The sequence below is a fragment of the Rhinoderma darwinii genome, chromosome 1 (assembly GCF_050947455.1).
Source record: "Rhinoderma darwinii isolate aRhiDar2 chromosome 1, aRhiDar2.hap1, whole genome shotgun sequence".
NCBI lineage: Eukaryota > Metazoa > Chordata > Amphibia > Anura > Rhinodermatidae > Rhinoderma > Rhinoderma darwinii.
In genome coordinates, this window is record NC_134687.1 from 659,337,357 (window position 1) to 659,363,934 (window position 26,578).

A 26,578-nucleotide genomic window follows, 5' to 3' on the forward strand; every position below is an offset into this window, starting at 1 on the left:
GGACTGTATCTTGTTTTGTATTAGTTTTGCACAACTTGTTGAGTACAATCTTCTTTTACTGCTCACCTCCGCCGAATAATCAAAATATATAAGAATTTTATTGTATCATTATAGTCCAAAACCCTTGCAATAACCGGTCTTGTATTCTCCTCTTCCCCTGGTTTTACACCCAGCCTGTGGGCTCTTTCTACTTTTATTTCCCCAAGGTAATTCCAGTATTCAGGATTTTTTTTTTTTACATCACTGCTCTCAAAATGGTTGCAAAATAGGATTCTGGAATTCCAATTATTAGTATACTGTTCCTTCTAGAACGATTTTCTAAATCTGAGAGGTTATCTCACAATGTTCCATTCTCTTTTTTTAGCTCGGAAACTGAGCCATGAAGCTCTGCCATCTCATCCTCCATTGCAGAAACTCTATATACAAATTGGTCTATCTGGTCAGTATGCCTCCGAATGTCCTCTACCACTGTTTTTAATAAGTGTGCTACAGCCTTGTCCATGGACTCTCATCAAATGCTCTGTCACTGCCCTTGCTATCTCCTTAATATTTGTTGGCAAGATGTCAAAACGTGTCTTGTCCTCTATAGAATGGTTAAGCCTTACACTTTTGTTCGGCGATTTTTCTAGAACTTTTAGTCCCTTGGTGGATTCTCTTCTTATTTGTTGTCGATTTTTTTAATTAGTTTTTGGGGCCATTTTTCGTGGATCAAGGCTTTTCTGTTTCTCGTGTCGTTTACCAAATTCTTTTTACCAAACGTTCAATCGTCTGGAGCTCATATAGAGTATGTAATAATTAAAACATTTCAGAAATTCTCTGCTCCTTATATCCTGTATATCACGTATACAAGTTAGGGCCTGTTCACATCACTGTTCGCTTTCCGTTCCAGGGTTCTGTCTGAGTTTTTCGTCGTGTGAACCCCGCAAAGGAAAGTGAAACCACAGCTTCCGTTTCAGTCACCATTGATATCAATGGTGACAGAAACATTGCTAATGGTTTCTGTTCGTCGCCATTCTGGCGGGTTTCCGTTTTAACGACTGAATCAATAGCGCAGTCGACTGCGCTATTGATTCCATCAGAAAACCAGAAACCTGCCAGAATGGTAAGAACGGAAACCATTAGCAATGTTTACGTCACCATTGATATCAATGGTGACGAAAACGGAAGCTGTGTTTTAGTTTCACTTTCCGTTGCGGGGTTCACCCGACGGAAACCTCCGACAGAACCCGGGAACGGAAAGCAAACGCTGATGTGAACAGGCCCTTAGACAAATAGTTCTGTCCCCAGAAAGGATATGTCACAGAAATACAATGAAATTCACTGCTGCTCAGTGCAAGCTGTTGCACACTTTAGGTAGCTAAAGAATTTAATGCATGTATTAATTTCGGGATGATTCAATGCACATTTCTTCGGGACTTATCAGAGTTTTACCCAGCGTTTACTTTGTATTTCGTCGTCTGTAGCATCCAATCACTGAGATGAAAAGATCACTATTGCACACTGCTACCGGCTATTGCTATTACTTTTAGTCCCTTGGTGGATTCTCTTCTTATTTGTTGTCGATTTTTTAAATTAGTTTTTGGGGCCATTTTTCGTGGATCAAGGCTTTTCTGTTTCTCGTGTCGTTTACCAAATTCTTTTTACCAAACGTTCAATCGTCTGGAGCTCATATAGAGTATGTAATAATTAAAACATTTCAGAAATTCTCTGCTCCTTATATCCTGTATATCACGTATACAAGTTAGGGCCTGTTCACATCACTGTTCGCTTTCCGTTCCAGGGTTCTGTCTGAGTTTTTCGTCGTGTGAACCCCGCAAAGGAAAGTGAAACCACAGCTTCCGTTTCAGTCACCATTGATATCAATGGTGACGGAAACATTGCTAATGGTTTCTGTTCGTCTCCATTCTGGCAGGTTTCCGTTTTAACGACTGAATCAATAGCGCAGTCGACTGCGCTATTGAGTCCATCAGAAAACCGGAAACCTGCCAGAATTGTGACTAACGGAAACCATTAGCAATGTTTCCGTCACCATTGATATCCATGGTGACGGAAACTGTGTTTCAGTTTCACTTTCCGTTGCGGGATTCACCCGACGGAAACCTTTTAGCACAAGTATTCAGCCAACCATTTCCTAATGATAGCATATATAGAATATCTAGTGGCTTGTTTTTAAGGTTTAGCAACCTATCCCTCATAAACAGTCAAGTTAAAATTTCAGGGCACTCCAGAGCTCCTAAGAGCATTTGCACAAACTCAGCCCCTAAAATTGATTAATCCCCCAGCTACAGGGAGGCCAGATGTAATATAGGTGGGGCAACACAGATGGAGCAGTACAGTGTGCAGTACAGGTGGAGCAGCATAGAGACAATAGAACAGTAGCGGCAGTATCCCAGCAAGCCAGCCAAGATATCTGCAATGCCACAGCAGACCAGCACCTCATACATTTAAAGAAGGAATAAGACAAATTCAGGGTCAGGGCGGTGAATCCTGCTCAAGTTTACCACACACTCCAGGGCTCACCCAAAGATCTTCAGCAGTGGCCTCTGGAGGATATCAGTGAACGGCATCGGCGGTGTTCAGCATGGAAGAGAGTATCGCGGAGAAAGCACAGCCACGCATGAGTGCGGACGTTCTTACGTCATCATGCCACAGCCCTTAATGGTCAGAAGGGACATGTAAAAACATCCCCCTTTTAAAGCAACCAGTCTGCTCTTCTACTTCAATCAGAATGACAGAGAGATATCATCTGCCTTGTCCTTGTTACCACTTTCTCCTGAACTAACGAGAATATTACTAAAATGATGTTAGCAGGTCATTTTGAGGCAGGGATGCAATGCAGTGGAAATGGGGTTTTTGTGATTAAGTTAATTTTCATGGCAAGGAATGATTTTGCACTTAATTACAATTCATCTGATCACTCTTCATAACAATTGCTGCTATAAAAACTGAAGCTGCATAGTTATGAAAACCAAAATTTGTATAAATCTGAAAACTTTTAACCAGGACTGTACAGCTGACACCCACTGGTGATAGTGCAGACTCCCCGTCATACATGTACAGCTGTTTGTGGAAATGCTTTTCCAACATTGCTGCATCTACGCGGCATATATCGGCAAAAGTTAAAGGACGTTTAAATGAATCTACCAAAGTGACACATTGGATTAAAAAAAATAAAATAAAATGGGGCTGTGTTCACAAGGCCATAATTGGCTGCATAGCCAAGTGATTATTGTCTGTGAATAACCTGGGGAGATAAAAAAATATCTTCGTTTGCTCCTACGAGCTTTTCCCACATTCCAAACAAGAATACAGGTTTTGTTCATGCTAATTTAATTATGAATTTAAAAATGTTATTTCCATGTAAAACTTTTTCCATACATAGAACAAAATGACTTCTCACCTCTGTGAGTTCTCATGTTTAGCAAGACTTGATTTTCATAAAAAGCATTTCCCACATTCTGAAAATTAATCTGGCTTCTCTCCTGTGTGACTTCTCTCATGTGTAACAAGATGTGATTTTTGTGTAAAACATTTCCCACATTCTGAACATGCATATGGTTTCTCTCCTGTGTGACGTCTCCCATGTATAACCAGATGTGATTTGTGTGTAAAACATTTCCCACATTCTGAACATGAATATGGCTTCTCTCCTGTGTGACTTCTCTCATGTATAACAAGATGTGATTTTTGTGTAAACCGTTTCCCACATTCTGAACATAAAAACGGTTTCTCTCCTGTGTGACTTCTCTCATGTGTAACAAGATGTGATTTGTGTGTAAAACATTTCCCACATTCTGAACATGAATATGGCTTCTCTCCTGTGTGACTTCTCTCATGTGAAAAAAGATGTGATTTTTGTGTAAAGCATTTCCCACATTCTGAACATGAATACGGCTTCTCTCCTGTGTGACTTCTCTCATGTTTAACAAGACTTGATTTTTCTGTAAAACATTTCCCACATTCTGAACATGAATATGGTTTCGCTCCTGTGTGACTTCTCTCATGTGCAACAAGATGGGATTTATATGTAAAACATTTCCCACATTCTGAACATGAATACGGATTCTCTCCTGTGTGACTTCTCTCATGTTTAACAAGACTTGATTTTTCTGTAAAACATTTCCCACATTCTGAACATGAATACGGCTTCTCTCCTGTGTGACTTCTCTCATGTTTAACAAGAGTTGATTTTTCTGTAAAACATTTCCCACATTTTGAACATGAATATGGTTTCTCTCCTGTGTGACTTCTCACATGTGTAACAAGATGGGATTTATATGTAAAACATTTCCCACATTCTGAACATGAATATGGCTTCTCTCCTGTGTGACTTCTCACATGTTTAACAAGACTTGATTTTTCTGTAAAACATTTCCCACATTCTGAACATGAATACGGATTCTCTCCTGTGTGAATTCTCTCATGTTTAACAAGATTTGATTTTTCTGTAAAGCACTTCCCACATTCTGAACATGAATATGACTTCACCCCTGTGTGACTTCTCTTATCTGTAGTAAGGCTTGATTTATTTGTAAAACTTTTACCACATTCTGAACTAGAATACAGCTTCTCCCCTGTGTGAATTCTTCTGTGCTTAAAAAGACCTGAGATTTTTGTAAACTGTTTACCACAATGAAAAGTTTTACCCCCTATCTGAGCTGTGCTTCTAGTAACAATCTGTGATTGGTCAGGAGAAGGTCTCTGATGATTTGGGAAATTATATGATAGATCTTTACTGTGAAGTCCTGGATGTACATTAAGGGCAATGTGGTTTTCTCCAGAAGACTGCTGCTTGATGTCTTCATCTTCTACTTCATAATTGATCAAAAACATGACGTTTCCCTCAGAGTTCTTACTGGTATCTGCTGTTAGGATTAAAAATGGATTTTGTGATTTTTATATTTTTCAAGCGACATAGTAGACAAATTTATAACATATTAGGCTGCATGAAGTTTTTTTTTATAGTCATTCAGAAGTGGATCCAGCAGGAAGGAAAGTTTTTAGCCATTCCTTTCAAAACCACCACTGACTTTTGCAAAAAAAAAAAAAACTGAACCAAATACTGCCACAAAAATGTAATTACTTATTCCAGCTTTAGAAACCTTTGAAAAACACTATAAATGGACAATAACTTTTAGATTAACACAAGTTTTTAATGAATAGTATACCGGATATCTAGAAATTTTTCTATTTGATTTCTTCCAAAAATTTCTGCTTTATCCTTGCAAAGTCTGTATGAAGCTACTGCCACTAGGCGACTCCTGTTCTATAATTTGTTGTCCACCCGCGGTTGTCCTTCAAACTCAGGTATCTAGTTACAGAGAAGATTAGACAGACTGCAGAAAATGGGGGTGACTCTCTCTGGTAAAGTTCCCTGTACTCATAGCCTGCCTGAACTTTCTCATGTAATCCTTGCAGTAGCTCCTTGCATCTCTGCTGTGTTATAGATTTTTTTCCGAAGTCCCAGAATTTCTGTCTACCATGTGCACTTTGCTCTAGATGTCTAATGTTTGCTGCAGGTATTTGTCACTAATAACTAAAAAGCTGCATGTACAGGGTTCTCACGTCACGCTAAAAATTTGTCTTTTGCAGAGAATCGCAGGAAATTGTAGCATTTTGCAGTGACTTCACAAAAACTGCATCAAATTCGTACAGCTTTGCTTTTATTTGCAAGAATTTTCAAAGCTCTAAATAGCGGGTACTACATCAGAACATCTTTGGGGACTGAGGAGCATGACTATTTTGAACTTTTCGATAAAAACATAGGTGTGCTTTAAAATCTATCAATGATAAAGTCCAGGATTCTGGCCTACACCCAGTCACCACTTATATTACATAAACCTTAACTTGATAAAACAAAAATATTTAAAAAACCATAACCTTGTCTGACAATCCCACCTGTCCTCTGCCAACACATTTGACCCTTTAATACCAATTGGGAATCACTTTATTACAAGAACCTAATATTGTCATTGACAATCTAATCTCGGCCACGGATAATGCGTCATGAGACAACGCACACATCTCCGGCTGAACTCACTGGACATGACAATGAGGTCTATATATCCTAATGGCTGCACAGTCACCGGATCTCAGTATTATAGAACATCTTTGGGATGTAGTGGAATAGACAGAGTGAGGTTATCAATCAGAATCTATAATGAAGGTTTCCAGTACATTGTTATATCATTCCACTAAGAATTCAGGCTGCTCTAAGGGGACAGAGGGTCCTATCAAGTACTAATAAGGTGGACTTAGTGAAGTGGCCTCGGAGTACAGGTGATCAGCACTGAAACGTCTTTGTATGTACAATAATTACATGTGAAATACGAGCTTCCTAATTATCATGGATCTGGAAGATTAGATTACCCCCAAATAGAAAAAAACATCTCCCCTTATGACTTGTGAGCAGAGTTGTCATGGGGACCTTGTGCGTTTTCTAATAGTTCCTCGATTCTTGTCCCAGCCTAATATTAAATATAGAACTATAATGAAGATCTTTCTTCTCAGCTGTTATTATTAGGGGATTAGAATTGGAAGAACCAAATAAATCACAAAGTACAAAGGAAATCACCAAAATTAGTTTTTTGTTGTTGACTATAACAAAATAATGTTTAACCCTTTCCCGCAAAATGTAAGTGATTGGCTGTACGTAGTTCCTCCACAATGTACTGACATTTATAGTAAATTCAAGTGGCAGGTTTGTTACAGAAACATCTGCAGATGAGACTCTTGTGAATGGAAAAATTTCTGTGCATGAATTTCTGCAAGCCTCATAGAGATGAATGGAAAAAGGTCGCAGAAATTTCTGCAACAAATTTGCTGCGTGTCAATTCTTGAGTTGTAAAAAATGGCATGGATTTCATGCGTGTTTTACAAGCGACTCATCTGGAGTTTTATGGGGGTTTTTGATTTGTGCATTTGTAAAAAAAATAATTTTATGCCGTATTTCGAGTTCTATAGAGAAGAATGATGCGTTTTGAAAAAAAAGCCACAGAGCAAAACACGCACCAAAAGAGCAAAAAAAACACAAATAAAAAAATCAGCCATTATGTGCAGTGCATTTTATATTTTACTATAAACTGGCGTGTAACATCTGCCTGAAAAAAACAAAAAGGCAGAAAAAATTCCACAAAAAACAGACAAAGCGGGAGGCTTCACACACAGTACAAGTCTGGAAATGTCAATGAGAGCCGCCCAAAAGAATTGATCTCGGTGCTTAAACTGAGATTTTTCAGATCTCGGTGGTTTGCGCAGCTGATGTCCCCCAAAATCTGACACTAAGCCCAGTGCATGACCGGAGTCATAGAACACCTTGTAGAGAATTTCTATGTGCTGTCACAGCTCCTGCACTATGTATAACACATTGTCTGACGTTTTACTGTAATGTAGAACTAAGGAGGAACCTCACCTTAAACCTCCCAATTCACTTTCTAATATTATTACTGACCTGTGGTAACACCTCCTGGAATTTCATGCTCCACTTCACTGTTACACGGTTGATCGCCCCTCACCCGCTCTTCTTCTTCATCCTCCACTTTATTATTAGTCAGATCTTCCCCCTGATTTCACATATGTAACAATTCAGTACAATACAGAAGAGAGGGCGAAGAATCTAACAGATCAACATAAGAAACCACCAAAATCTATGACCGCAGGACCAAAAAGCTCCACACCCCCCTATATAGATCTGGTATAGGGCTCAGCTTCATCTACCTGATGATTCTCTGGGACATTGTGATTTTCCTCTGGACAGTCCTGGGAATACAGAGGACTGGGACATCTCTCTGGTGAATTTCTCCTACTGGATCCATCTGTAGGATACACACAGTGACTGAATACATGACTACTGTATATCTGTCTATATATCACACACTTCTGTTTACTGATCAGAGCCGAGATTACAATGTTGAGGTCCTCACTGCCTGTGCCGCTGTTTCTGCACCTTGTAAGCCGCAGGGCTATTGTGGCCTACCGTTGTGGGGAACCAATGGCTTTCTGCTCCACCATAGTATTCAATTGCATTTGCCTCATAAAGATGTGAATACACGTGAAATCGTCAGGACACAGGAGTCGTATTATAAGAGCCCCGTGCCAACCAAAAGTGTACCAGGTCTTTGCCCTGGAACAATACCCCCTGCTTATATGGGAAGTCAACATTTTATGAGAGGGAACCCACAGTCAGACAAAGTACCTGTAGTAATGAAAACAACTACTCCAAGGTTCCTCTCTACAGGGGATGGGAAACCACTGAGGTGTTGGAGGAAGCTCTACGGTTATATACCACAAGTTTCCTTTCCCTGGTGCTCTTATGTCGAATGGGGAAAAACTAATATTTCTGATTACATTTATCGGTAATTGGTTTTCTGTGAGACCATGACATCACCATGAGAGAGACGACCCCCAATGTCCTCCTCCATACATACACCAATCAGCCATAACATTAAAACCAATGACCGGTGAAGTGAAGAAAATTAATGATCTCGTGACAATGGCGCCTGACAAGGGGGGGGGGGGGATGTTAGACGGCAAGTGAACAGTCAGTTCTTTAAGTTAATGTCTTTGAAACATGGAGAAGTGTAACATGACAAGGGCCAAATTGGCCAGAGAGTCCCCAAAACTGACAGTCTTGTGGGGTGTTTCTGGTATGTAAAGGTTCGTACCTACCAAAAGTGCTCCAAGGAAGGACAACCGGTGTACCGGCAACAGGGTGATTGGCGGTCAAGACTCATTAATGTGAGTGGGTAGCTCATCTGGTCCCAACCCACAGAAGATTTACTGTATAACACATTACTGAAAAAGTCCCTGCTAGCTGTAAGGGTATGTGCACACACACTAATTACGTCCGTAATTGACGGACGTATTTCGGCCGCAAGTAGTGGACCGAACTCAGTGCAGGGAGCCGGGCTCCTAGCATCATACATATGTACGATGCTAGGAGTCCCTGCCTCTCCGTGGAACTACTGTCCCGTACTGAAAACATGATTACAGTACGGGACAGTTGTCCTGCAGAGAGGCAGGGACTCCTAGCATCGTATATAACTATGATGCTAGGAGCCCGGCTCCCTGCACTGAGTTCGGTCCGGTACTTGCGGCCGAAATACGTCCGTATATTACGGACGTAATTAGTGTGTGTGCACATACCCTTATAGAAAGGAGTCAGGACACGCAGGGCATTGCAGCTTATGGTGTATGGAGCAGTGTAGCCTCAGACCAGTCAGATCGCCCATGCTGACCCCTGTCCACCACCATAAGCGCCTACAATAGGCAGTATCAGAATCGGGCAATGGAAGAAGGTGGCCTGGTCCGATAAATGACATTTTCTTTTACATCATGTGGACGGCCGGGTGCGACACTTACCTGGGGAAGAGATGGCAGCAGGATGCATTACGGGAAGAAGACAAGCCGGTGGACGCAGTGTGATGATCTGGGCAATGTTCTGCTGGTCATGGCATTCATGTAAATGTGACACGTACCACCTACCTAAACATTGCTGCAGACAAGTACACCCCATAAGGCAGCGTTATTCCTAACGGCAGTACCCTCTTTCAGCAGGATAATGCCCCCGCCACACTGCAAATATTGATCAGGAACGGTTCAAGGAGTTGACTTGTCTCCAAATACCCCAGATCTCAATCCGATCAATTATCTGTAGGATGTGCTGGAAAAACAAGTCGGATCCATGGAGGCCGCACCTCACAATTTACAGGACTTGAAGGATCTGCTAACGTCCTGTGCCAGATATCACAGAGATGCCACGTCCCCATCGGTCAGAGCTGTTTTGGCAGCACGGGGGCGACCTACACAATATTAGGCAGGTAGTTTTTATGTTAGCGCTGATCGGAATAGACAGAGAGAGATATTCTACATAGTTACATAATTAGTGGGTTAAACAAAGTCTAAGTCCATCAAGTTTAAACTTTTTAGACTTACAAACCCCGGTTCACCCAGAGGAAAGCAAAAAAAAAAATCTCTTTATAGAGGACTTGTCGCCTCTCCTCACACGTCTGTATAGTAAATACTTGTATTCCCCATGAATAAACAATTCTGGAGCATCTTTTCTCAGAACTCTGCGTTATGCCGTTCCTCTGTAATTCCTACTGGAAATGTAAGATTAAATTGAGAAAAGGGTGTTACCATTCCCATTGTGAAAGAGTCGTGTCCCTACACCTTCTGATATGGTCAGCACGGATTGGACATTGTCAGACTGTATGGACACGCCCCCGGCTGCTAACACCTAGATGTCAAATCATTCATACATTTAGGCGGAATTCACACGACAGGGATTCCCGGCCGGGTGCCGGCCGTTCATAAATCGGCCGGCACCCGGCTGCATTAGGAATAATAGACCCCTAATGGGGCTATTCACACGACCGATTTTTTGACGGCCGGGAAAACCGCCCGTCAAAAAATAGGACATGCTCTATTTTCAGCCGGGTGCCCGGCCGCCCGGCTCCCATAGAAGTCTATGGGGCCGGGTAATACACGGCCATCACCGTAATGTGTTCCGAGTGATGGCCGGGTCTACCGTCGCTCGCGCACTCTCTCTCCTCCTCCTCACAGTGCAGAGTGCATGTGAGGAGGAGGATCTTTTATTGCTCGCTGTAGGAGTCGGAATCCCCAATCCCCGGCTGGGGATTGGGGATTCCGCTACAGGAGAAGTGAGTGACTACACTGTCCATATATGGACACAGCGAAGTCACGCACTTCTGCAGCGGAATCCCCGACTCTATGGCCGGGGATGCCGCTACAGGAGAAGTGAGTGACTACACTGTCCATATATGGACACAGCGAAGTCACGCAGTTCTGCAACGGAATCCCCGACTCTATGGCCGGGGATTCCGCTACAGGAGAAGTGAGTGACTACACTGTCCATATATGGACACAGCGAAGTCACGCACTTCTGCAGCGGAATCCCCGACTCTATGGCCGGGGATGCCGCTACAGGAGAAGTGAGTGACTACACTGTCCATATATGGACACAGCGAAGTCACGCACTTCTGCAGCGGAATCCCCGACTCTATGGCCGGGGATGCCGCTACAGGAGAAGTGAGTGACTACACTGTCCATATATGGACACAGCGAAGTCACTCACTTCTGCAGCGGAATCCCCGACTCTATGGCCGGGGATTCCGCTACAGGAGAAGTGAGTGACTACACTGTCCATATATGGACACAGCGAAGTCACGCACTTCTGCAGCGGAATCCCCGACTCTATGGCCGGGGATGCCGCTACAGGAGAAGTGAGTGACTACACTGTCCATATATGGACACAGCGAAGTCACTCACTTCTGCAGCGGAATCCCCGACTCTATGGCCGGGGATTCCGCTACAGGAGAAGTGAGTGACTACACTGTCCATATATGGACACAGCGAAGTCACTCACTTCTGCAGCGAAATCCCCGACTCTATGGCCGGGGATTCCGCTACAGGAGAAGTGAGTGACTACACTGTCCATATATGGACACAGTGACGTCACTCACTTCTGAAGCGGAATTCCCGACCTGTGGCAGGGAATTCCTCTTCAGGAGAAGTCAGTGACTACACTGTCCATATATGGACATTGAAGTCAGTGACTTCTCCTGGAAAGGGGGGGGGGATGGGTGCAACCTACAGGGGACTGTGTGGCATCACCTACAGGGGGCAGGGTGGCATCACCTACAGGGGGCAGGGTGGCATCACCTACAGGGGGCAGGGTGGCATCACCTACAGGGGGCAGGGTGGCATCGCCTACAGGAGGCTGGGTGGGTGGCATCGCCTACAGGGGGCAGGGTGGGTGGCATCGCCTACAGGGGGCAGGGTGGGTGGCATCGCCTACAGGGGGCTGTGTGGCATCGCCTACAGGGGGCTGTGTGGCATCGCCTACAGGGGGCTGTGTGGCATCGCCTACAGGGGGCTGTGTGGCATCGCCTACAGGGGGCTGTGTGGCATCGCCTACAGGGGGCTGTGTGGCATCGCCTACAGGGGGCTGTGTGGCATCGCCTACAGGGGGCTGGGTGGCATCGCCTACAGGGGGCTGGGTGGCATCGCCTACAGGGGGCTGGGTGGCATCACCTACAGGGGGCTGGGTGGCATTACCTGCAGGGGGCTGGGTGGCATTACCTACAGGGGGCTGTGTGGCATCACCAACAGGGGGCTGTGTGGCATCACCAACAGGGGGCTGGGTGGCATTACCTACCAGGGGGGCTGGGTGGCATTACCTACAGGGGGCTGGGTGGCATTACCTACCAGGGGGGCTGTGGCATTATCTACAAAGGGCTGTGTGTGGCAACAAATTTAAATGAAATTCATCCGATTTTAAAACGGACAGGGAAAAAAACGGATGCAAATCGGGTCCAAATCGGCCGGAAAAAACGGCAACTCGGCCCGGAACGGAATCGGAACGGATGCAAATCGGATGCAAACCGGCCGGGAAAATCGGCCAAAAACGGCCGATTTTCCCGGCCGACACTCGGACCCTGTCGTGTGAATGAGGCCTTATAGGAGGAATAACAGAGGAACAGTACAATGCAAAGTTCTAAGAAAAGGTGCTCTATAATTGTTAAATGATGAGAAATGCAAGTATTTAATATACATAACGAATACCAGTAGATTCAGAGGAAGGTGAAAAACCAATCATCACACGACAGAGACCCAATTCCACATAAAGTGGAAAATACCTCCCTGCCCCCGGCTGACTAACGGACAGATCCCTGGATCCACATTATACATTACTACCAGTGACCCTGTATTGTGTGTCTTACAAGGAAGATATTTAACTCTTTGTTATATCTCCACAAGATTGTCATGTCCGCTGTTCCCACATGGTAGAACTTTACACTCCTGTTGTAGGCGGGATTCACACGACCGGGTCGTTCCCGAGCCCGAGTGTCGGCCGGTAAAATCGGCCATTTTGCCCGGCCGGTTTGCATAAAGTTATGCATCCGTGCCGGGCCGGGCAGATCCGGACTGTGACATCAGCGGCAGCTCCTGAAGGGGAATCCCCATGTGTTCGGGGATTCCGCTTCAGGAGTTTCCCCTGATGTCACTGCCCAGATATGGACAGAGACATCAAGCGCTCTGTCCAGGAGCGGAATCCCCGAAAACACGGGGATTCCGCTCCTTCAAGGAGCTAAAGTGCGGCTAGCACATAGCAGAGCGGGGAGATACCTCCCTGCTCTGCTATAGTGGCGTCGCTACAGTAGTAGCAGCCGCAGCAGCTGCTGCTACTACTACTAGCGGCGCCATCGAAGGTGTTGCCGAGCCAGGGTGCTTTTAACAAGCAGGGGAAGGGAGCCAGCGCAGCGCTCCCTTCCACCTGCTGTACACCCCGGCCCTGCAACACAGTGTACAGCGATGCCATTCGTCAGAATGGCATCAACTCCTCCTCCTCACATGCACTCTGCGCTGTGAGGAGGAGGAGATAGAGCGCAAGCGCCGGGAAACCCGGCCATCACTCGGAACACATTCCGGTGATGGCCGTGTAATACCCGGCCCCATAGACTTGTATGGGAGCCGGGCGGCCGGGTGCCCGGGCAAAGATAGAGCATGTCCTATTTTTTGACGGCCGGATCTTCCGGCCGTCAAAAAATCGGTCGTGTGAATAGCCCCATTAGGGGTCTATCATTCCTAATGCAGCCGGGGGCCGGCCGATTTATGAACGGCCGGCACCCGGCCGGGAAACCCTGCCGTGTGAATGAGGCCGTAGAGATTATAAGAGCAACGCAGATCAGTCACTGGTTATAGAAGACTATGTTCACACATGGAAAAATGGAGGCAGAAATTTCTGTGATTCTCCAACTCATCTGATTGTGGTTAGTAAAAATTCATGTACCTGCTGCAGAAACAACAACATTCAGTTATATGGAAACTTCTACAACAAATCTGTGACCATCGCCTAGTGCAGCACTGCAGCAAAGCGAGGAACGTGCGATCAGAGATCAGGAATCACATGTCTGTATATACTGCGCATGACGAAACTAACACTGCAACAATAAACTAATAATATATCAATTATATATCTATATCTCACCCTGTGATGTGCGCGGCCGGTAGTTCTCCATCATGAACTCCTCGTACAGATCCTTGTGTCCTTCTAGATACTCCCACTCCTCCATGGAGAAATAGACAGTGACATCCTGACACCTTATAGGAACCTGACACACACAATGATACAGTCATCACCCAGACACCTCCAGTGCTGTTACTGTAGAATTTCCCAGCATTCCCAGCAGTGTCACCTCTCCAGTCAGCAGCTCAGTCATCTTGTAGATCAGTTCTAAGATCTTCTTCTCATGTATCCGGGAGTGAGGGGGAGGCTCTGTGATGGGGCTCTGACTACTGCTCCATCCTCCTGACTCATGGATGATGGGAGTCGTACAGTCACCTGATGTCTTCTTCACTATTGTGTACTCCTGTGTATGGAGAGAGACACTTAGAGAACTGAAAAAGACAAATGTGCCTGAGGCACACTGAAACCCAGTTTCCCAACTACTAACTGAATAATAATAACTTTTATTGTTTTGCTATTAAAATGTCCATGAGGAGACACACGATGAACACAAAGGGTTAAAATTTATAGCCAATGTCAGCTAGCACACGCTCTGTTATATACTCTGCCTGAACTGTAGCAGGATAGAGTGTAGAGTGAGAGGATCTGAGTGTATTAGAACAGCAGCTGCAGACTGCTGAACCTACGTGGATATAATGATTATAGCTGATCTGCGTGCTGTAAATGCTAGTAGGACATTGCTGTTTAAAAGTAACTTAGCCCCCCCCCCCCCCCGACATGTTTTGCTGTAAACACCGCGTCCTCAGGGGATCAAAATGGGGCTAGTGAGCACGCGTTCTAGTTTCTCCTCTTTTAAAGACTCGGATGTGTGTCAGACAGGAATCAGGCACATTTGTCTTTTTATGTATTAACCATATACCTGCCAACTACTAGGGTCTTCCCAGCATACTTAGAGAACTGAACACAGTATTCCCCCCTCAGTAGAAAGAGGGAGATTGTGACCCCGAGGTATAGAACGAGGCCAAAACTAAAAAGGAAATAATATTGGGGGACTAGATGGACCATGTGCTCTCCTCCTGTCGTCATCTTCTATGTTTCTATATAGAGGTCATCCTGATCCTCCTGGTTCCTTGTCATTCTCATTGCTCTACATTACTATTGCTGCATTGGTGACATGACACATAACTGACCACATTTGTAATGACGGGGTAGGGAGACAGACAGGTGAGCCCTAATCTACCCGCCACTCAGTCCCTGCCTACTTGCAACGGCCTGTCCTAGGCGACGGCGCACAACTGGGCGACGGTCCCTACGCTCAATAAGTGCACGACAGACAAACAGACAAGGGTACCCTGAAGGTTAGGGAAATGGGGCAGTTGCCCACAGCAACACCGTGAGCAACAAGAGTAGTGAACGAGCCGAGTCAAACCAGGAGTGTACGAGGTACAAATCGCAGAGCAGGAGCGTAGTCAGTAAAGCCAGGGTCAAAAATTAAGCAAGGTCAATAATCATAGCAGGAGCAGCAGAGCCAGGAAACAGGAAAGAATCACAGGCAAAGGAGGAGCAGGAAATGCAGGTATAAATAGACAGAGGGCAGGAGCTAGCTCCGTCTGGCCAGGCTATGATAGGCTCTTCCACTCCTAAGCCTCCCAGCCTGAGTGGTAGAAGATGAAGTCAATCTCTCAGACTTAGGAGCAGGTGCAGACTGACTAACCACGGGCGTCGACACAGAAGCTGTGCCTGGCAGATCCTTTACAACATTGGTGGCTGATCTTCAGCTTTTCTGCTGTTGGCTTCTTGATGTCAATTGGAAGGTCTGGGCGCTGTTATACAGGACACTGGATTCTTCCTATTACTTCCTATTATGTATTGTCCCTTCCCTATGTGTGACTTGTTTTATAACGTAGAAAAGTTTACCTCTCCGCTCAACAGGTAGAGGATCTCCAAGGTGAAGTCTAATATTCTTCTGCTCATCTTATTCCTGTCCTTGTCCATCCTTGGTGGGTCACTCAGGAGAAGGAACGTTGTGGAGGAGAAGATGAGAAAACTGGAGGATCTAGTACTGTAGACGTCTTTATGAAGAAAGGAGAAGATGGAGATCATACAGGGGACAACATCATGTGTGACATACAGAACCTCACTTATTCATCATGGAGAGAAACATCTTCTCAGAGCCGTCACCACATGGAATAAAGGGGTATTCCCAACACGGACATTTCTCCCCAGGATATGCCAGAAATGTCTGATAGATGCGGCTCCACCTCTGGGTGGCCTTGTTAGGAGGTTTCCATAACGCCTAGAGAAGTGAATGGAGAGACACAATCTGCTCAGGTCCTCCTGCTATATAATATGCTGCCAACAGGTCAGACTAGTGGTCAATGTGACAGATGCCCTTTATGAATTAATACACCCCTAATATAACATTTTACAGATATTAGAAGTTACCCCAGAGATCCTGGATCTTCAGAGACATCTAAAATTCGTATTTATTACAGTATTCCCCTCTTCCTTGTAGATTGTTTTACCGGATAGTAACTTTGTTCACATCTGAATGACAGGTCCCCGCCGCCCAGTGCGCACGCGCGGAAGGTCCCCCGCCGCCCAGTGCGCACGCGCGGAAGGTCCCCCGCCGCCCAGTGCGCACGCGCGGAAGGTCCCCCGCCGCCCAGTGCGCACGCGCGGAAGGTCCCCCGCCGTCCAGTGCGCACGCGCGGAAGGTCCCCCGCCGTCCAGTGCGCACGCGCGGAAGGTCCCCCGCCGTCCAGTGCGCACGCGCGGAAGGTCCCCCGCCGTCCAGTGCGCACGCGCGGAAGGTCCCCCGCCGTCCAGTGCGCACGCGCGGAAGGTCCCCCGCCGTCCAGTGCGCACGCGCGGAAGGTCCCCCGCCGTCCAGTGCGCACGCGCGGAAGGTCCCCCGCCGTCCAGTGCGCACGCGCGGAAGGTCCCCCGCCGTCCAGTGCGCACGCGCGGAAGGTCCCCCGCCGTCCAGTGCGCACGCCTGGAAGGTCCCCCGCCGTTCAGTGCGAGGAAGCAGCATGAATTGTGGTGTGTGTGCAGGATCTCTGCACTATCTTATCACTTAGAAGTCACATCTTACACACAGACTGTAAAATGTGACCTGTCCCCTGCCTTCAACATTACTCTGTGCGCCTCCTTCTAGACCTGTCCTCTGTTCTACATTACTCTGTGCTCCTCCTTCTAGACCTGTCCTCTGTTCTACATTACTCTGTGCTGCTCCTTCTAGACCTGTCCTCTGCTTCTACATTACTCTGTGCTCCTCCTTCTAGACCCGTCCTCTGCTTCTACGTTACTCTGTGCTCCTCCTTCTAGATCGGTCCTCTGCTTCTACATTACTCTGTGCTCCTCCTTCAAGACCTGTCCTGGGCTTCTACATTACTCTGTGGTCCTCCTAGACCTGTCCTCTGCTTCTACATTACTCTGTACTCCTCCTTCTACATTACTCTGTGCTCCTCCTTCTAGACCTGTCCTCTGCGTCTACATTACTCTGTGCTCCTCCTTATAGACCTGTCCTCTGCTTCTACATTACTCTGTGATCCTCCTTCTAGACCTGTCCTCTGCTTCTACATTACTCTGTGCTCCTCCTTCTAGACCTGTCCTCTGCTTCTACATTACTCTGTGCTCCTCTTTCTAGACCTGTCCACCACCTACGACACAGTAGACCACACCCTCCTGATACAAATTCTCTAGTCGCTTGACATCACAGACTTGGCCCTCTCCTGGATCTCCTCATACCTTACCAAATAAACATTAATATCTCACACTAGCACACCACCTCGTCGTCCCACCCTCTGTCTGTTAGTGTCCTATGACCCTTAGTCTTCTCCATCGAAACATTTGGTCAAATTTACCGCTCTGGTCTTGATGTTCCCTCCATGCTATTTAGAGTGTATAACAGTTATCTCCTCCTTCACCTCCCACTACCTAAAGATCAACATGGAGCAAACAAAATCATATTTACCTCATTTCACAACCCCCCCCCCCCTTACCAGAACTATCAATCACAGTTAATGGCTCCACACCTTTCCTCGTCTCACAGGTCGCTGCATCGGGATAACCCTTAATTTCAAATGGCACAGCCAAGCGCTTCCCACTTCTTGCTGCATCCTCCTCATAAACCCTCTAGAAGTCGGTCTTACCTCACCCTCGAGCAGACATAAATGCCAGTACATATACCCTCATCATCCACCATCTAGACTACTCCACCATCCTCCTCTGTGGCTTTCCATCTAACACTATTGCATCCCTCCTACCCATTCTCAGCTCTGCTGCAGGGGTAAATCTACCTCTCCCCTCATTCCACCTCTGCGGTCACTGGCTGCCCATTACCTACTAAATTAAGTTAAAAATATTAAAAATGAAATGCAAGGCTGTCAACATCCTGTCCCCTCCATACATCTGTGCCCTAATCTCCCGATACCTCCTCACACGTAATCTCCTGTCCACAACATGTCCCCTCCATACATCACTGCCCATATCCGTGACCGGAGCATCTGCTTTCAGCATGGATGTCTGGTGCCTGGAGGCAGCCGGAGCGGATGATCGGTCCAGGTGTCAGACCCCCACAGATCATATACTGATGACCTATCCGGTGGAGATCATCACTTGTCCGATGTCCCCTATAATGTACTGGGAAAGAGAAAAAACAATTGTGGGCTGGAATAGCGGGAAAAAGCACTGATTCCTGTTGTTTTTTGTGTTTCGTTTTTGCGGCGTTCACCACGCGGTAAAAATGACTCGTTTACTTTATTCTCCGGGTCAATACGATTACGACGACACCAAATTTATATATTTATCTTCTACAAGGAAAGAACGAGTTGTTCAAACAATAAAACCGTTCTGCATCGCCGCATTGTGAGACATTTTATATTTCCTGTGATTGCGCGGTGTGAGGGGTTTTATATTTCCGGTGATTGCGCGGTGTGAGGGGTTTTATATTTCCGGTGATTGCGCGGTGTGAGGGATTTTATATTTCCGGTGTGAGGGGTTTTATATTTCCGGTGATTGCGCGGTGTGAGGGGTTTTATATTTCCGGTGATTGCGCGGTGTGAGGGATTTTATATTTCCGGTGTGAGGGGTTTTATATTTCCGGTGATTGCGCGGTGTGGGGGGGGGGTTATATTTCCAGTGATTGCGCGGTGTGGGGGGTTTATATTTCCGGTGATTGCGCGGTGTGAGGGGTTGTATATTTCCGGTGATTGCGCGGTGTGGGGGGTTTATATTTCCGGTGATTGCGCGGTGTGGGGGGGTTTTATATTTCCGGTGATTGCGCGGTGTGGGGGGGGTTATATTTCCAGGTGATTGCGCGGTGTGAGGGGGGTTATATTTCCGGTGATTGCGCGGTGTGAGGGGGGTTATATTTCCGGTGATTGCACGGTGTGAGGGTTTATATTTCTGGTGATTGCGCGGTGTGGGGGGGGGGTTTATATTTCCGGTGATTGCGCGGTGGGAGGGGTTTTCTATTTCCGGTGATTGCGCGGTGTGAGGGGGGTTTATATTTCCAGTGATTGCGCAGTGTGAGGGGTTTATATTTCCGGTGATTGCGCGGTGTGAGGGGTTTATATTTCCGGTGATTGCGCGGTGTGGGGGGGGGGGGGTTTATATTTCCGGTGATTGCGCGGTGTGAGGGGTTTTATATTTCCGGTGATTGAGCGGTGTGAGGGGTTTATATTTCCGGTGATTGCGCGGTGTGAGGGGTTTTATATTTCCGGTGATTGAGCGGTGTGAGGGGTTTTATATTTCCGGTGATTGCGTGGTGTGAGGGGTTTTATATTTCCGGTGATTGCGCGGTGTGAGGGTTTTATATTTCCGGTGATTGCGCGGTGTGAGGGGTTTTATATTTCCGGTGATTGCGCGGTGTGAGGGGTTTTATATTTCCGGTGATTGCGCGGTGTGGGGGGGTTTTATATTTCCAGTGATTGCGCGGTGTGGGGGGGTTTTATATTTCCGGTGATTGCGCGGTGTGAGGGTTTTATATTTCCGGTGATTGCGCGGTGTGAGGGGTTTTATATTTGCGGTGATTGCGCGGTGTGAGGGGGTTTATATTTCCGGTGATTGCGCGGTGTGAGGGGGGTTTATATTTCCAGTGATTGCGCAGTGTGAGGGGTTTATATTTCCGGTGATTGCGCGGTGTGAGGGTTTTATATTTCCGGTGATTGCGCGGTGTGAGGGGTTTATATTTCCGGTGATTGCGCGGTGTGGGGGGTTTTATAGTTCCGGTGATTGCGCGGTGTGAGGGGTTTTATATTTCCGGTGATTGCGCGGTGTGAGGGGTTTATATTACCGGTGATTGCGCGGTGTGAGGGGGTTTTATATTTCCGGTGATTGCGCGGTGTGGAGGGGTTTATATTTCCGGTGATTGCGCGGTGTGAGGGGTTTTATATTTCCGGTGATTGCGCGGTGTGGGGGGTTTATATTTCCAGTGATTGCGCGGTGTGAGGGGTTTTATATTCCCGGTGATTGCGCAGTGTGAGGGGTTTATATTTCCGGTGATTGCGCGGTGTGAGGGGTTTATATTTCCGGTGATTACGCTGTGTTTTATATTTCCAGTGATTGCGCGGTGTGGGGGGTTTATATTTCCGGTGATTGCGCGGTGTGAGGGGTTTATATTTCCGGTGATTGCGCGGTGTGGGGTTTTATATTTCCGGTGATTGCGCGGTGTGAGGGGTTTATATTTCCGGTGATTGCACGGTGTGAGGGGTTTATATTTCCGGTGATTGCGCGGTGTGGGGGGTTTATATTTCCGGTGATTGCGCGGTGTGGGGGGGTTTTATATTTCCGGTGATTGCGCGGTTTTATATTTCCGGTGATTGCGCGGTGTGAGGGGTTTTATATTTCCGGTGATTGCGCGGTGTGAGGGGTTTTATATTTCCGGTGATTGCGCGGTGTGAGGGGTTTATATTTCCGGTGATTGCGCGGTGTGGGGGGTTTTATATTTCCAGTGATTGCGCGGTTTTATATTTCCGGTGATTGCGCGGTGTGAGGGGTTTTATATTTCCGGTGATTGCGCGGTGTGAGGGGGTTTATATTTCCGGTGATTGCGCGGTGTGAGGGGTTTTATATTTCCGGTGATTGTGCGGTGTGAGGGGTTTATATTTTCGGTGATTGCGCGGTGTGAGGGGTTTATATTTTCGGTGATTGCGCGGTGTGAGGGGTTTTATATTTCCGGTGATTGCGCGGTGTGAGGGGTTTATATTTCCGGTGATTGCGCGGTGTGGGGGGGTTTATATTTCCGGTGATTGCGCGGTGTGAGGGGTTTTATATTTCCGGTGATTGTGCAGTGTGGGGGGGTTTATATTTCCGGTGATTGCGCGGTGTGAGGGGTTTTATATTTCCGGTGATTGCGCGCTGTGAGGGGTTTATATTTCCGGTGATTGCGCAGTGTGAGGGGTTTATATTTCCGGTGATTGGGTGAGGGGTTTATATTTCCGGTGATTGGGTGAGGGGTTTATATTTCCGGTGATTGGGTGAGGGGTTTATATTTCCGGTGATTGCGCGGTGTGGGGGGTTTATATTTCCGGTGATTGCGCAGTGTGAGGGGTTTATATTTCCGGTGATTGCGCGGTGTGGGGGGGGGGGTTTATATTTCCGGTGATTGCGCGGTGTGAGGGGTTTTATATTTCTGGTGATTGCGCGGTGTGAGGGGTTTTATATTTCTGGTGATTGCGCGGTGTGAGGGGTTTTATATTTCCGGTGATTGCGCGGTGTGGGGGGGGTTTTATATTTCCGGTGATTGCGCAGTGTGAGGGGTTTTATATTTCCGGTGATTGCGCGGTGTGAGGGGTTTTATATTTCCGGTGATTACACGGTGTGAGGGGTTTTATATTTCCGGTGATTGCGCGGTGTGGGGGGTTTATATTTCCGGTGATTGCGCGGTGTGAGGGGTTTATATTTCCGGTGACTGCGCGGTGTGAGGGGTTTTATATTTCCGGTGATTGCGCGGTGTGAGGGGTTTTATATTTCCGGTGATTGCGCGGTGTGGGGGGTTTTATATTTCCGGTGATTGCGCGGTGTGGGGGGTTTTATATGTCCGGTGATTGCGCGGTGTGAGGGGTTTTATGTTTCCGGTGATTGCGCGGTGTGAGGGGTTTATATTTCCGGTGATTGGGCGGTGTGGGGGGTTTTATATTTCCGGTGATTGCGCGGTGTGAGGGGTTTTATATTTCCGGTGATTGCGCGGTGTGAGGGGTTTATATTTCCGGTGATTGCACGGTGTGGGGGTTTTATATTTCGGGTGATTGCGCGGTGTGAGGGGGTTTATACCTCCGGTGATTGCTCGGTGTGAGGGGTTTTATATTTCCGGTGATTGCGCGGTGTGAGGGGTTTTATATTTCCGGTGATTGCGCGGTGTGAGGGTTTTATATTTCCGGTGATTGCGCGGTGTGAGGGGTTTTATATTTCCGGTGATTGCGCGGTGTGAGGGGTTTATATTTCCGGTGATTGCGCGGTGTGAGGGGTTTATATTTCCGGTGATTGCGCGGTGTGGAGGGTTTATATTTCCGGTGATTGCGTGGTGAGGGGTTTTATATTTCCGGTGATTGAGCGGTGTGAGGGGTTTTATATTTCCGGTGATTGCACGGTGTGAGGGGTTTATATTTCCGGTGATTGCGCGGTGTGAGGGGTTTATATTTCCGGTGATTGCGCGGTGTGAGGGGTTTTATATTTCCGGTGATTGCGCGGTGTGAGGGGTTTTATATTTCCGGTGATTGCGCGGTGTGAGGGGTTTATATTTCCGGTGATTGCGCGGTGTGAGGGGTTTTATATTTCCGGTGATTGCGCGGTGTGAGGGGTTTATATTTCCGGTGATTGCGCGGTGTGGGGGGTTTATATTTCCGGTGATTGCGCGGTGTGAGAGGTTTTATATTTCCGGTGATTGCGCGGTGTGAGGGGTTTATATTTCCGGTGATTGCGCGGTGTGAGGGGTTTATATTTCCGGTGATTGCGCGGTGTGGGGGGTTTATATTTCCGGTGATTGCGCGGTGTGAGGGGTTTTATATTTCCGGTGATTGCGCGGTGTGAGAGGTTTATATTTCCGGTGATTGCGCAGTGTGAGGGGTTTATATTTCCGGTGATTGCGCGGTGTGGGGGGGTTTTATATTTCCGGTGATTGCGCGGTGTGAGGGGTTTATATTTCCGGTGATTGCGCGGTGTGGGGGGGTTTATATTTCCGGTGATTGCGCGGTGTGAGGGGTTTTATATTTCCGGTGATTGCGCGGTGTGAGGGGTTTTATATTTCCGGTGATTGCGCAGTGTGAGGGGTTTTATGTTTCCGGTGATTGCGCGGTGTGAGGGGGTTTATATTTCCGGTGATTGCGCGGTGTGAGGGGTTTTATATTTCCGGTGATTGCGCGGTGTGAGGGGTTTTATATTTCCGGTGATTGCGCGGTGTGAAGGGTTTTATATTTCCAGTGATTGCGCGGTGTGGGGGGGGGTTTATATTTCCGGTGATTGCGCGGTGTGAGGGGTTTATATTTCCGGTGATTGCACGGTGTGAGGGGTTTTATATTTCCGGTGATTGCGCGGTGTGAGGGGTTTATATTTCCGGTGATTGCGCGGTGTGAGGGGTTTTATATTTCCGGTGATTGCGCGGTGTGAGGGGTTTATATTTCCGGTGATTGCGCGGTGTGAGGGGGTTTATATTTCCGGTGATTGCGCGGTGTGGGAGGTTTTATATTTCCGGTGATTGCGCGGTGTGAGGGGTTTATATTTCCGGTGATTGCGCGGTGTGAGGGGTTTATATTTCCGGTGATTGCGCGGTGTGAGGGGTTTATATTTCCGGTGATTGTGCGGTGTGAGGGGGGGGGTTATATTTATGGTGATTGCGCGGTGTGGGGGGGGGGTTTGTGGGGTGAGATGTAGATTTTGTGGGTGACATTTTGGGGACTTTTTATTCCCTATGTTGGAGAATCGCGGGGACCATAAACAGCGACGTTCACATGTGAATTATTTCTGCCGGTTAGAACTTGATAGTTAATAATTTGGATAATAACGGATGCGGCGATTCCGTTACTGATTATTAACATTTACATCATTTATTGTAAAAAAAAAACAAAAAAAAAACGGCTGTGTTCACACGGAGTTTTTTGCAGGAGGAAAATTCCTCCTGCAAAAACTGCTCCAGTAGGTTTTTGCACAGTGGTTTGACAAAAACTCGTCAAAACACTCGTCGAGGGTTTTTTTCCTCTTTCTGACTGATTGAAATGGGGTTTTGGAGGAGGAAACCGCCTCAAGATGGGTCATGTTGCTTCTTTTTACCACGACGATTTTTTTTTACTCGTAAAAAAAACTCGTCTGCCTTCCATTGAAATCAATGGGAGGCATTTTCGGGTGGTTTTTGAGGAGTTTTTTGGTGTGGTTTCTGCCCCAAAAAACTCGTAAAAAAACTCCGTGTGAACAGGGCCTTACAATGTATTACTCTGGTGACCGGTCGGCATCGCGCACTTTCTTCGGAGGACAGAGGAAGCCGCTATTCTAACTGATCAGAAGCCGCGGTCGCTATTAATCACGGCATCTGAGGGGTTACACGGCCAGGATTGCGCTGTCTCCGGTCTTGGCGGTTGCAGGCGGCGGTCAGAAGTCGTGTACGGTGCCGGCTCCGATCCTTCTAGTGTGACGCCGCACGTCCAACATAATACTATAGATCTGATGTCACCAAGGGGTTAATCCCTCCTGTATTTCATATTTACAGCGCTGCTAATAATAATCACCAGCACTGTGCCAGACAAAAACGCACCAAAACCGCACAGAAACGACCTCATGTAACCTTACCTTACTACTGCATGATGGGAAATCTCCCGACTGACAACAGAGAGAACAGTAAACAACAGCGGTGACCGGAATCATGTACACCCGCCCGGCGCTGCTCCACCCCATACACGGAAACAGGACCTGTGATGACGTCACCACCATGTGACCGTAGAGGCAGGGCATAGAACTCCGCCCTTCAGGTCACGTGATCATCAACTTTGCACAGCGCAGGAGCCCCGCTCCCTCACAGAGATCCGCCCCTGATGTCATGTGATCCGTCTTCACAGATCCTCCGTCCATCGCTCATTATTCCCACTTCAAATCTCCTACCTTTAATGCCGCGGTCACGTGATCATCATCACAGGTCCTTCATCCACCGCCTCTCTCCTCCCCACTAATAAGCTCCGCCCCTCCCGCTGCGGTCACGTGGTGGTGACGTCATCACAGGTCCTTCAGCTATTGCCGTGTATGAGGTAGAGAGCAGCGCCGGTCGGGTGTTCTCTCTGTTATCAGTCACCCCTGTATGAGTGTGTATATAGAGAGCTGTCAATCATTGAGTGACCCCGCCCACTGGACTCCTAGCCGGGATTTAACCCCTCCAGTGCCGGCCTCTTTGGGGTAAGTTGCTATTTCGGATGTTTTGTGGGACGAGTCGTATTTTGTAATGAGATAATATTCGGGACATACAACTTATTCACTGACTTTTATACATTTCTTGTTAATGTCGTTCACCGTGCGGTTTAAGGGAATGTTCACACGTAGCGAATACGACCCACAACACGCAAGGAAATCACCCCGAATATTCACCCCAAATGGTGGACGTATAATCCCCCCGAATATCTACTACAGAAATACAACAAGGCTGATCCTCACCTCTCCCAGCGTTACCATAGCAACACGTCCCTGCTCTTCCGGCCGTGTCCAGGTGACCCCTATAATGACATGTGACCTCTCCGGCCTGTGATTGGCCGCCACAAATGCGCAGCGAATCCGCGGTATAAATCCGATATCCTGCGTGATTATAATCCGCTCCGCAGGTTAACCCCTTCACCGCCAGGACAGCTTCTGTTTACGTTTCCCCTCCTCCGTCTTCTCTGATCTATAACGTGTTTATTTCTCGGTGGACGGCGCGGAGTGAGGGATTGTGGGTCGTTCATCGATGACTTGTAGATTGTCATCACTTGTATAACTTTTTTTTTTTTTTTAGAGCAACTAAAAAAATCTGCGATTTTGGCATATTTTATATTGTGTTTATTTTTTGTACAAGATTAAAAACGCCACCTGTGCACAATGTCACCTCAGCTGCTGCAGAACCTCACACCTCATATCATACACTGACTGCATAGTGTGCACCACGTCTTGTGAGATGTCAGCAATGTCACCTCAGCTGCTGCAGAACCTCACACCTCATATCATACACTGACTGCATAGTGTGCACCACGTCTTGTCAGATGTCAGCAATGTCACCTCAGCTGCTGCAGAACCTCACACCTCATATCATACACTGACTGCATAGTGTGCACCACGTCTTGTCAGATGTCAGCAATGTCACCTCAGCTGCTGCAGAACCTCACACCTCATATCATACACTGACTGCATAGTGTGCACCACGTCTTGTCAGCAATGTCACCTCAGCTGCTGCAGAACCTCACACCTCATATCATACACTGACTGCATAGTGTGCACCACGTCTTGTCACATGTCAGCAATGTCTCCTCAGCTGCTGCAGAACCTCACACCTCATATCATACACTGACTGCATAGTGTGCACCACGTCTTGTCAGATGTCAGCAATGTCTCCTCAGCTGCTGCAGAACCTCACAC

General features: G+C 47.1%; 1 protein-coding gene across 1 annotated transcript; it reads right to left on the reverse strand.

Annotated features, from left to right (window-relative positions):
* Positions 1–3,328: 3,328 nt before the first annotated feature.
* Positions 3,329–25,102, reverse strand: LOC142664340 (uncharacterized). The gene is made up of 7 exons (XM_075843391.1): positions 24,776–25,102; positions 15,908–16,062; positions 14,220–14,393; positions 14,012–14,135; positions 7,717–7,814; positions 7,451–7,562; positions 3,329–4,865 (listed from the first exon to the last, which is right to left on the reverse strand). Exons 2-7 carry the CDS (start codon positions 15,983–15,985, stop codon positions 3,466–3,468), a joined length of 1,986 nt encoding a protein of 661 aa, XP_075699506.1. The 5' UTR covers positions 15,986–16,062; positions 24,776–25,102; the 3' UTR covers positions 3,329–3,465.
* Positions 25,103–26,578: the final 1,476 nt, after the last annotated feature.

What these genes read in the sequence shown, in the direction of transcription:
- LOC142664340 (XM_075843391.1), bottom strand. Translation starts at nt 15,985, where the DNA reads ATGGACAAGGACAGGAATAAGATGAGCAGAAGAATATTAGACTTCACC. An exon ending in ATGTCCCAGAGAATCATCAG is followed by an intron (nt 7,563 to 7,716) that starts GTAGATGAAGCT and finishes ATGTGAAATCAG; the next exon opens with GGGGAAGATCTGACTAATAA. An exon ending in TCCAGGAGGTGTTACCACAG is followed by an intron (nt 4,866 to 7,450) that starts GTCAGTAATAAT and finishes TAATCCTAACAG; the next exon opens with CAGATACCAGTAAGAACTCT.